The 12,602-nt window shown below is 34.6% G+C and overlaps 1 protein-coding gene across 3 annotated transcripts; it reads right to left on the bottom strand.

Annotated features, from left to right (window-relative positions):
• Positions 1–286: 286 nt before the first annotated feature.
• On the bottom strand, positions 287–11,146 carry LOC102604494 (RNA polymerase II degradation factor 1-like). Of its 3 annotated transcripts, XM_015304197.1 has the most exons (10): positions 10,937–11,146; positions 10,080–10,368; positions 9,721–10,002; positions 9,548–9,600; positions 9,275–9,346; positions 9,042–9,138; positions 8,881–8,952; positions 8,662–8,772; positions 798–1,326; positions 287–660 (listed from the first exon to the last, which is right to left on the bottom strand). In XM_015304197.1, exons 2-9 carry the CDS (start codon positions 10,332–10,334, stop codon positions 838–840), a joined length of 1,431 nt encoding a protein of 476 aa, XP_015159683.1. In that variant the 5' UTR covers positions 10,335–10,368; positions 10,937–11,146; the 3' UTR covers positions 287–660; positions 798–837. The 3 variants fall into 3 exon arrangements, with proteins under 3 accessions (XP_015159683.1, XP_015159682.1, XP_006364924.1); XM_015304196.1 differs by having other exon boundaries at positions 287–1,326; positions 10,937–11,145; XM_006364862.2 differs by having other exon boundaries at positions 287–1,326; positions 9,727–10,002; positions 10,937–11,145.
• Positions 11,147–12,602: the final 1,456 nt, after the last annotated feature.

The following is a 12,602-nucleotide window of genomic DNA, read 5'->3' as shown; positions in this document are numbered from 1 at the left end:
CATGTAGCTCCAACTAAAACTCAGTTCAATATAACTATGAAAATGATAGTAAAATAGTTTCTGTAGCACTGTAATTTTTCTATATTTTCTAATTTCTACTGACAAATAAGTCTATAACAAGACCAAAACAACTCCTAGTACCTAAAATAAACCTACTAACATGGCATCCACTTGAATTTGTATATGTGATCCTGCTTTTTAGGGGTGAGGGGAACAGGATTGGGACTCCTATTTCAGAGAACTTTAGAAATGAGTAGCCATAAACTGATCCGACGTCAGAATGCTATTATGAGTCACAATCTTTTCACTACAAGTTGTGAGAGTTACACCTAATAGAATATGGTTTTCAAGAAAATATATCACTTAATTGAATTGAAAATCAAGGTGCATGGAGAAGCAAACCTGGTAAAGAGTATATGGATATTTATAAATACATATTGATTAACAAACAAAACCTATGATGTTCAACAGAACAGTTCCAACAGCCAGTACAAGCCCAATGAGCACCAAAGTTTCTACTAATTCAAGACTTGAGCTGCTTCAAGACAATTCTCAAAACTTTCAATCACCCAACATCAGGAGACACAGGAAGCCGCATAAATCATAATTAGCCCAAAAAAAAACGGTGCAAATGACAACCTTATAATGTGTTGAAGCTTCCTGCACATTAAATGACCAAACCAGTAATCTTGAAAGAATAAGAACAACCAACCTTGTTGCTATGGACAAAACATCATTTGTTTGGTGAAATATCTTCCATACCCTCATTTGTCAAACAAACCAAGTCTTATTCGTACCTTTTTCACTATTTTAGGCAAAAGAGGAACTGAAGGTGCTTCATGAATCTGTTACCGCTTCAGTGCTTGCTTTCACTTCTCCACTGCAATGGGGTGGCTGCACCACATTAGTCTCGGATTGAGCTTCAACAAAAGTCTTACTCTGGCTTGTTTCAACGACAGATGTAGCTTCATGCTCTTGAACAAATGTTTCAATTTCATTTGTTTGCTCAGGTGCGTTGTTTGGTTGAGAAGCAACTGCACTCATGTTGTTAGATGCAGCTTCATTTGTTTCCTGACATTTGCTCGTTTTGATGAGGGAAGGCTTTTTTGTATTACTTAGTAAGTTGATTTTTTGAGATGGCAGCTTTGGAAGAGATTTCCGTGTAGGCTTCTTGACATTGTCTGGAGGATGTCCTTTAGCAGGATTTTGAGATGCACTTTTATCCAGGCTCAACCTACTTGTGTGCATGTTAGTATGGTTTGCCTCTTTGGTGGGGGAGCTCTTTCTCCGGCCAAGCTTGGGGGATTTAGCTCTTGTTGTTGGTATCTACATCATTAAATAGTGAAAAAAGGCATAACCAGAAAATCAAATGTCGTGTCTAAGTCAAAAGTAAAACAGACAGAACAGGAAATGACTAAGAAGTGAGAACAAACCAGCAAGATCAGCATTAGAGTTCTATTAAGACATAGCAATAGCTAAGAGTTTGACACGAGCTCATTTAGTGTGAATTTTACGTGCAGTAAAAAGAAGCCAGACCATGGTGCAGTATATTCAACAATGACCAGAACATTCAGGCTCAGCTAAATACAAACTGAAAAGGATTGGCAATATCAAAGTATTGTCAACAAGCACATTTGACAGCAAGAGGAACTGGAATTACGAATTTGCTGCATTAAACAAATCAAACCTAACCAGTCTACACATGCCACATCTTCATATATGAGCAGATAAATAGCCTTCTTGTGATGATGATGATATTTCTTTTCAGTGTTGCCAAGCTGTCTTTACACTATCAAGTCTGGTAATTTGAAGGAAAAGAAAAGGCAGAAGCAACTTCCTTTCTAATATAGAATTCGGTATAGCTAAGTATCAGGTGCAGGTATGTTCCAGTTGTGATGGGGTTGCACCATGGATCAGTGCTTGGTCCATTTTTATTTGCCTTGGTGATGAATGTACTTACGCAACATATCCAAGGAGAGGTGTCATGGGGTATGCTATTTGTAGATGACAGTATTAATTGACGAGACACCCAAGGGGTTAATGATAAGGTGGAACTTGGAAGTTTGGAGATAGATCCTGGAGTCTAAAGGATTCAGATTGAGCAGGACTAAGACGGGTGCAAGTTTAGTGACGTCACCTACAAGTCAGATGTGGAAATGAGGATAGATACTCAGGTGATAGCCTAGGAGAGATTCAGATTGAGCGGGACAAACAGGTGCAAGTTCAGTGACATTACCCACGAGGCAAATGTGGAAGTGAGGATTGATACTCGAGTCATTGCCTAGGAGAGATAGCTTCAAGTATTTTGAGTCTATAATCCAAGAAATGGTGAGATTGAGAGGATGTCACACATCATATTGGAGCGGGGTGGATGAAATGGAGGCTCACATCCAGTGTCTTTGTGTGATAAGAATGTGCCACCAATTCTTAAAGGTAAGTTTTATAAAGTGGATGTTAGACCAGCTATGTTGTATGGGGCGGAAAGGATTAAGAACGAAGATATTCAGGACAAAGTGGAAGTGGCCTCTATGGTGAACAAGATGAGGGACATGACGCTGATAAGGTGGGCATGCAAAGAGGAGATGCACGGATTCCCAGTGTGAGAGGTTGACTATGGTGGGTCTGAGTAGAGGTAGATGTAGGCCAAAAAATGTATTGCGTAGAGGTGATTAGACAGGATCTGAAACACTTGCAGCTTACCGAGAATATGACCCTAGATAGGAGATATTGAATATCAAGAATTAGGTAGAAGGTTAGTAGGCAGTCGTCTAGTTTCCCTTATCAGTGGTAGTAGTATTTTTTTCCTCCTCCTACTTTCTAAACTACGTATTATTACCTGTTGTTTCTTTTGCTTCGGCTATCATATTATTTGTTGGTGCTACTGGTATTCTCTAATGTATTATTTTTCCTTCTTGCTTTTTCGTGCTTGACTTGACCCGAGGGTCTATTGAAAATAGCTTTTCTACCCTCATGAGGTAGGGGTAAGACTACTTATACATCATCTTCCTTAGACCCAACTTGTGGGATTTACTGGGTATGTTGTAAGGATCTACACAAAAGAACACACATCCATGTCATACCCATTAGACACGGGTACATCAGCAAATGAGTAGTTCATGTAGCAAAGGTAACTTCAATACTCTTGCATAATTTATCTGATTGTTTGGGTATCGCAGAGAAAATTCACCGACTCCAAACCTTCTAATATTCCTAAATTTCTGGGGTTCTGTTAGATATTCAAGCTTCTAATTGAGTAATCAATGAGCAATACTTGATCTACAGATATACAGTGACTACATAAGAATTTACAAAGAGCATTTACATCCTACTATCATCAAAGTTAAATGATCCCAGGGACCTATGATTACAAAAACTGAGGATGCTCTAGATCGTCGCATGACCCCATTTTAAACAAGTTAGTCATTGATGGGATGATTGCCTGCTTGATAATTCACCTCAACCCATTTTTATCATACTGTATTGTTGACCTTGGATAAAGCTGATTGTTTAGGGCCAGGGTGAGGGTAATCAATTTATAGCTTCATTATGTTTAGGACATACTAGGAAGATCAGAAAGACCGAAAGAGGATCCTTTTCTTTTTCTAGTAGATACTAGAGTCATAAATTATGATCAATATGTGCAAATTTCCTTGAGTTTTCGTATCCTCACATTTGAATAATTGCTGATATTTTTCTAGTAGGTACTAGACAAATGGTCTATGATTGCATCATAATATAGGCACACCCACTTTACTCAGACACTCGGAGAATCACAAAAGTGAATGGTGAACTTTAACAAGTTTAGACCATTGAACTGTGTACCTTATAATACAACTATAAATGGGGTAAGAAAGAAAAAAGAAATCCACCAGGAATTAAGACAGGGTCAGCACATGATTATTATTATTATGTCAATCTTAACATTAAGGTAGCAAAAGGAGCGAGCCACTTCTAGCCTACTGAAGATTTTCCAACATTACCAAGCTACCCAACTTAACCATTGATAGTTCATGAGTTCCTTTGGTAGACATACCACGCTTAAAACCTAGTTGAATGCATTTATGTTTAATTATCACAGAATGAAAGTATACTTTGATTTTGCTAAAGGTTTAGTGTTCACAAAGATACAAGTCAAACCTAGTAGTAGAGTGGAAATCAGAATTAAGAAGAGTGTAGTATCATGAAATTTTAGAAATATGAAGAGTGCAGGACAAGTGTTGCCATTAAGAAACTGTATAGCATTTCAAAAATGGACCATAATAGCAATCAGAACAATAAATTGGCAAACTTAAAGAACCTTTCCTTGGTTCATTTCATTCCATGTTGACTGGAAACAAATCTCTGGATATAACCAATGATCTAAATTTAAACAAAGATAGAACCAGTGTTATCAAAGGCGCGCTTTAAGCGCGCTTAATCCCTGAAGCAAGGCTCAAAACGTGTTGAGCGTTTCGCCTCGCTTTAGGTGTGCTTCAGTGTCGTCATCAAGGTTCTAAGACAAACTTTTCCTTGCCAATGAGCCTCTTATGAAGAAGTGACATTAAATGATTGATATTTCACTTTATCATAAAAAAAAATTCAATTTCTTTGGTCATATATTTGTCATTCATGTTTATAACTATTAGTCTTGGAATAACATTCAATTTCTTTGGTCTATATATTTGTCATTCATGTTATACTATTAGTCTTGGAATAAACAATTCAATTTCTTTGGTCTATATATTTGTCATTCATGTTATACTATTAGTCTTGGAATAACATATATATTTGTATTTTTTTCTCCCTTTGCGCCTTTTTCATTAAAGTCCACGCTTTATTTGCGCTTTGCGTTTAAAGCCCCCCCAGACCTTAGCGCCTTTTAGTGCTTTTCGCCATTGATAACACTGGATAGAACCGCCGAACAAAATAACCATTATGCATGTGATAACCATGAACTAAGTCCCAGATGGAAAAACAGGAAAACAGGTAATACAAAAAGCCATAATAAAAGACACCTCCTTATATGCATACATGCAACTAATACATTCTTTTGAGAATTTACTTGTCATTTTTTCCAAATATTGAATGTCCTTCATCCAATTACTTATAATCTTGTGCCAGAAAGCAAAATGAGAAATGATTTGCTGCAATTGATTCATCAGATAGGTGCTCCATGCCAGAAAGTGAGAAAACAGATTGTGGATAAATTATACCTCCAAGAAGTCATCCAAATAGTTAGAGCTATAAGGCATGAATATTTTCTTTAAGATCAAAGACAACTTATATATGAGAAATTAGATGCATAACCATCTCGTTGACCTGGTTTAACTGACATCTAATCTTGAGGGAGCTGATGTGACTACAGCTGATAGAGAATATGCAAAACTAAAATAATCAACATTGATGTCTTTCCAGTATTAAAGGTTAGATCCAGCTACTAAAGAAACAAATCTACAGTAGCCAAAGTGAGTATGTGACTTCAATTGAACTACCTAGTATAATATCCTAACTAGAAGCATGAATCAATTCTCTTTAAAAAAGCAACTATAGAAATTTCATGATATTTCATTCATAAGAATCAAATAAAATGATTCTTTATGCCCCATTAATTATTCATTTAATCTTTCACAAAACAGTGATACAGTATGTTCAATACCAAACAAAACAATTCTTCACCAATACCACAGCCAATTTTCCAACAAAGGATCCTCCTCTGATAAACCAACTTGCTTTAAAAATGATATAAATTGAACCTGAATTTTGGCACTCCAACCCCCGAAAGGTAGCTAAGAGAATAATTAGCCCTTTAGCCAATTTTATCCAAAAAAAAAAAAAACTCCTGCATACACAAAAACTTTTATGAATTTATCCTCACAAAGACCCAGTCTTGCCTGTTTAAACCCCCATAAAGACAAGCAAACACAAACATTTGTTACTCATACCACGATGTGGATAAGTAAAATAATCTCACCTATGGAATGGGGCATGCACCTAGCCAAGTATAAAAGAATTTCCCAACCTTTCGAATCCTAATATTACAATTATTTTGGTTAACAATGAGTGTGGATGAATGTGTTCACCTTCCAAAATGACATTGGCAAACATTCCTAGTTTCTCCTATGAGGGAAGCAACTAGCCCCTGAATTCTCTCATTGTTTTTTACATCAATGGTGGCTTGTATATGGTCACAAAACTGAGATCATTACTCCCTCTGTGCGAGATATGAATAGTTTTATCAAAGATTTTTTAATGAACATCAATTTTCTGTACTCTTGTAATTTTCCCATAGGTTTCATATCCCGTGGATATATTTTGAAAATTTTGTTTTCCACAAACCAGAAGGACATAAGGACTCACATGGCTACTCCTCCAAGGTCATTGTAAATGGTACAATAGTTGGAACCCATCAGAGGCCTATATGTCGAAATTGGATAAATGGTCCCGACGCAATCCAGGACATCTGACCCCAATAGATGTAGTCCAAGTTTCATATTTACAACAAAAATCAATTGCAACTACACAGTGAGCCAACTCAAATAACAAAGGAGATTTCATCCAACAAAGGGAAAAAATTCTTCAACAACTCAGAGTTGAGCTCCTGGGTAATCAAAAGCAGCCGTCAGAAAAATCCGAGTTTGAAGATATAGAAGACCAGTCTTTGCATCAATTTTCAACCAAATTGACATCATAATGCTATCACCAAAGCATTATCAAAGTCAATGTCATGCATGACATTAGCAAACATGGACTGAAATTATTTAGAGTGATACTATAGCATTACTGCAGCTCTATTGTAGAACTTTAACTAGAGCAATTTTTGTCTATAAATTGCCTCCCTCTCCATTTGTAAAACACGCCTTATCTTCCAAGAAACACTCTCATCTCTCTCTCTTTCTCTCATAAGAAGACTTGGATAGAGCTTGCTCCCTACTTGTAATATTTTCCAAGTTTCTTTGATATAAATATCAAAGTTCAATTTTTAACTTGTTTTTTTCATTACTTTTCTAACATCTCTTTTTTATTGTCTTTATTACTTATGATTGACACTGCCACCTACCTTTAATTAATAATTGCATTTTCTAACATATGGTCGACTTTGCATTAGCATTTACATTTGAAACATTCTTATGATTAATTAATACCCAATACCAACATTATACAAAATGTCACCTTAACTCAATATTATGAGTAATAATCTTCTCCGTCCCAATTTATGTGGCACACTTTCCTCTTTAGTCTATCAAAAAAGAACGTTACATTCCAATAATAGAAACAACTTAACTTTAAAATTCCTATTTACCCTTAATGAAATGACTTATAGGCACCCAAATGTTCAATATTTGTTTTAGACCACAAATTTTAAAAACCTTCTTTACTTTCTTAAACTTTATGCCTAGTCAAACAGTTCCACATAAATTAGGATGGAGGGAGTATATGTATACCAATTTATAATTACGTAATAGACATTTTTTCATTTAATTTAAGTAACAATAATGGATTTAGATCACTTTGTTAATTAAAAAATAAGTTATTTTTCAACAATCTTAAATAACTAATTGTCATATATAATTATATATTACTCATATATATTTGTTAATTGTATCCAGGACCCACATCCACTCTGATATCCATACTCAGATCCATTTTCCCCAATCTTAAAATAAATCTAATGATGAATCCAACCTCTAGATCCAAACCCATAACTGATACCCACACTCGTGTTAGAGCAACATAGAACATAACTGGAACATACACCAGCAATTGATTTCTTTCTGGACTACTAGTATTAAAATTAATTAAATGCTTTGAGACATTGATTTAACAGTCTAACAAACTATGAAAAAGAACACCATTTTCATTTAGTGAATTGCAGGTTGATATCTAAAGAATGTTTCCACTATTATTGATGTTCATTGTCAATATCAATGGAGTCTATTAGTAAAATCCCCGACCCACATTGCTGATTTTTCTGAAGTAACATTTTCAGATAATAAACATGTTGACATGCCATCATCTGGTTGTTTTAAGCAGTAATGATTGTTTCATAATGTTATTCTGAACTTATAAATGAAAAAGTTAATGATTAGAAATTATGCACATCAGATAACAGAAATCTGCCTAATACATTGGAAGCAACTAAAAATACTCCAAAATTTCAAGTTAGAGACAATCTTCAAAAACAATTTATAATCAGTGAGCAATGAAGTAGTTGATAAAACAACTAAAAGTATAAGTTTCAGTTTTCAGTTTAGAGTTGTACCAAAGTACCCTTTATCAAAAGAGCATCCAACTAATGCCAGCCAAAGCAACAATGGACATATCAGACTTGACTATTGCTTCACATTACGTGAGTCCTAACTCTTCTATTTAAGTAAAATTATATGACATGACTCATTTATTTTTTGTATTAAGTCACTTAAGGTCACACATAAAAGTTGGTTAAAATTGTCAGACCAATCATGAAATCCGGATACATCAAGTATACAGAGCCTAACACGAGTAGTATTATAGAAACCTAAAGTCTAAGCACTTATTGAGGATACTATCTATTTGGAAGAAAAGGAATGCAAAGAAATAAAGAGCCTAAAATGTAATTTTATTTTATTTTTATAATAGATGTTTTCGTCATAGAACATGAATTATTGCTGAGTTTCGTGACATATAAAAGAGAGAAAATATTACCTTCTTCAACTCCACCTGGGGAGGAGGGGGTTCCTGATAAAAGCTTGGCATGGGGGTTGCTTTAAACTTTAAGCTCTTTCTTAACATTTTGATCTCAGCTTCCTGAGTTTCCTGATTGACAAATACAAAGAGCACAAATGAATGTCTTAAAAGGCAATGCTAGAAGCCATTACCAGATTTCTACATCATGAAAATGATAGAGCACAACAGTCACCATGCCTTAGTCTTGGCTTGCAAATTACTCTGCTCGACTTCCTTCGCATGGATTTTTTCCTCAAGCTTAGAGTAAAACTATTCAAATGAAACAGAAACAAACTCTATCAAGTTTCCAGGATAGGATTACTATGGAAACCAACAGCTAATGCGAGGAGAGAACAAACCTCTCTCCTTTTCTCAGCCCTCTCATTGCACTTGAAACTCATATTGTAGGTTGGAAGAGCACCTACTTTGCGAGACTTGGCATCTGCAGCAGGACTCCTTTAAAGTGATTAAGGATAAACTGGAAATTTCATCCTTTCAGACAAATGCATCCAAGAAAAGAAAAAAATCTCTAGTACAGAGGAAAGCAAAGAGTAGAGGAAAAAGTTAAGAAAGATCAGCATATATAGGATACAAAGGTGATTCTGCATTTCCATCAGCTTTATTTGGGGCAGCTTTCTTCAAAGATATCGGGTTTGTTTTCTCCCTGGAGATGGAAATTATAGTTCACAAGCCATCGTGGAGATAAGATATCTTACATTGCGTAAAGAGCACAAAAGAAGACTTAAAGAAACTCAGACACAAAGGCAAAAGAGAAATTAGGATCTCTCAGAAAATTCTTGGTTTAAATGTCATACAGCTGAATGCAACAGATGGTGGAACAACTAGTAGAGGAAACAGGACATACTTAAGGCCGTCAGCATTTGGAGAAGGTGATGTTGCATCAGGTTGGCCAGATTGCTGCAAGAAGATAGACATTAGTAATAATGAGCAACAACACAGAAGCACATAAACTATAAAACTAAAGAGACTGTTGTGCTCTAAGCTGTATTTGTCTACGACAAGAATGACGATATGCACCTTTACCTTAGCATGACTGGCATTTATACGGGCTACGGCGGGTTTTAAATTGTTATCAGCAGTTTTTCTGTCGTTAAATGATTTACTCTTTACACCAAGGGAAGAAGCCTGTTTAGACCGTTGCTGCGAGGCTAGGGAACCATTTGAAACAACAGAACCAGCTGATGCATCTTTGCCATCTTTGGTTTTCTTGACACCAATGGACGCAGTATTTTTGCCTTTTCCTGGAGCTTTGGGCTGTTTGGAGTTCTTAGACTCTCGAGATTCTTTGGCTTCATGTCCCTAGAAAAGAAAAAACTCGTAATTGTGGCGTAAAAAAGACTCAATCAAGTTAATAATCCAGCAATGAACTCCCTTACCTCAGAACTGGCACAGGGATTGTTTTCTATAGTCGTGGTTGATTCGTGTGCGACCTCGTGTGCAGTGGAACCAACAGTTTCACTATCATTCACCATCACAGCACTCTGTAAACTTCTTTCCAATCCTTGAACACTGAAACTTCCATTAGGAACATCATCTAGTTTGCCAGTAACTACTTCTGGAAGTTGGTGAATTCCATTTCCAAAGCTCGACCCGTTTACGGAAACAGATATGTTATTGTCAACTTCCATCATGCTCTAGAAAGATGCAAACTAGCAATCCCCAATTCTAGAAACCACAACCACAAGACATACATCATGTTATAGAAAGGGGAGACTTTAAAGTATAATTAAGCAATACAAAAAGTCTCTTTTCTTCATTGTAGTAGGTAACAATCAGATATATATAAATTATGCCACACACTACATGAGAAAACAACCATCAAACACAATGTAGAGATTAAAACACCAAGGATCAGAAAAATCACAGCTAACCCATCAACTATCAAAGTTCAGATTTCAAATATAAAATATATATTTTTTCCTTCCACCTGCTAAAACATAAACTTGTACCATCAGTATTATACGACCACCAAACAGTACACATAAAAAAAAAAACGCAGACTTCACTTCTCAAGTCCAAACCAATGTTAAAAAACAAACATGACACAGCATAAGTAAAGAAGTCAAAAACCAAATCAAGTCAAGTAACAATAGCACAAGCCAACAAAGTGAGTAAAGTAGAATAGATCTCCGACCCAGGAACTATTTTCAGCTCTATAACACTAATGTTCATAAGATATAACTTATTAAATAATACAAACAAATGCAGATGCTTCTGAAAAACATCAACTCACCTAAAAATGATTACAAGTCCATTGAATCCACAAGAGATCTGAGAAAACAACTTTCACAAACAAAGATCTTGAAACCTAAAAATAGTGATTAACAGAAAATGCACTTCTTTTTTGGGTGAAATTGGAAGTGAAAAGGTCTGAACTGAGAAGAGGGCTACTCTGTGTTTTTTTTTTTTCAAATGAAAACTTTGCAGTTTAGTGGGCTTTTGCAGCTTTGTGAGAGGTTTTGGGGGTGTTTTTAGAATTTGGTAAAGTTTGTGGTGCCAGCAATATTCAAATCTATTCCAGGTCACTGTCTGATAAGAGAGAGAAGTTGGTTTGTCTCGACATTTAGAGAGAGAAAATGGCCATCGATCGGCTGACGTGACAATATCAACGGCTAGATTTTGCATCCTATTTTGCAGCTACATTGTCTTTTATACAAGGTTGTTTGATAGAGTGTATTACGAAAAAATAATACATGCATGAACTTTCTTATTTGGTTTTTTTTTTTTAACTTATGTATAACTAAATCAAACATTAATTATACACTTTATTGTGTATTACTAATATGATGGATTTCTAGGTATTATTGATAATTTTTTGGAAAAATTACCTAACTACACATATTTTTTTATCATATTTTTTATTATTCCCTACCATTTTAAAAAATTACAAAAATCTCTCTTTTTTCTCAAATTCTCTCCTTTCCAGAACATAACTTTCAATATTCCGACTCTATTATTTTCTCCCTTTTTTCATGTCTATAATCACTCCATTGTATCACTAGAGTAATACTCTAGTTACCAGTTACCTTTATCACTCATTTATTTTGAATTCTAAATATTTTCTCTCTCTAGTTAATCATTTAAAGTTAATCAAGAGGTAGTTCTTCATTTATTTTTTTCTTTTATGTTTTTTTTTATAGGAAAACACGAACAATAGGCTCAATTTATTGACTATGTATCATATGTTTGCTATGTATGTGCATTACTATTTTATAACTAAATCATTGTTTATCATATTCATATTTTTTTTATATATAATACATAGCTACGTCAAATTATACGGGCATGATACATAAATACTAATTTATACTACGGGATTTAGGTAAGTTATACTAGTTTTAATGCATGCATTAGAATATTTAAAGACACAATTGCTCCTTAAAACCTTTTCTTACATATTTTCCATCATAATTGTGAAGAATATCTTTGTTAATAAACATTTTCATGCAATGCATGCTCTTTTTAATGTACCAAATCAAATAATGCATAAAAATAATCTAATCTATAATTAATGCAAGTATTACTAATACAAGCATTATTAATCCAAACATTACTAATACACTTTATTTAGCATTATTTTTATACATTTTACCAAACAACTCCTATATGTCTACACTAATAAACCTTTCTTATCTACTCTTTTCCAAGGAAAGTTTCTTTCTTTCTCTTCTCTTATATATAATCTATGCCATATCAAAAGCATAAAGATTCTTAATTGAGTTTAAAAGGTTTCATCAATTTTAAGCAATATTTAAGACATTTATGTTGTTAATTTTTTTTTAAAAAAAAAGATTGCCCTTCCATATTAGAGAACTCCCTGAGGTATGTTTTTCTTCTTTTGACCTAGATACATAATTGTTCAACTTGATCGTTTGACTAGTAATATGTAGTCTTTTCAT

The sequence above is a fragment of the Solanum tuberosum genome, unplaced genomic scaffold, assembly GCF_000226075.1.
Source record: "Solanum tuberosum cultivar DM 1-3 516 R44 unplaced genomic scaffold, SolTub_3.0 scf00522, whole genome shotgun sequence".
Lineage (NCBI taxonomy): Eukaryota > Viridiplantae > Streptophyta > Magnoliopsida > Solanales > Solanaceae > Solanum > Solanum tuberosum.
This window is presented reverse-complemented; position numbering and strand designations above follow the sequence as displayed.

Coding starts and splice junctions, on each gene's coding strand:
- LOC102604494 (XM_015304197.1), bottom strand. CDS start 10,334: ATGATGGAAGTTGACAATAACATATCTGTTTCCGTAAACGGGTCGAGC. Junction 8,953..9,041: donor GGGCTGAGAAAAGGAGAGAG/GTTTGTTCTCTC, acceptor TCATTTGAATAG/TTTTACTCTAAGCTTGAGGA. Junction 1,327..8,661: donor CCCAGGTGGAGTTGAAGAAG/GTAATATTTTCT, acceptor TTAATGATGTAG/ATACCAACAACAAGAGCTAA.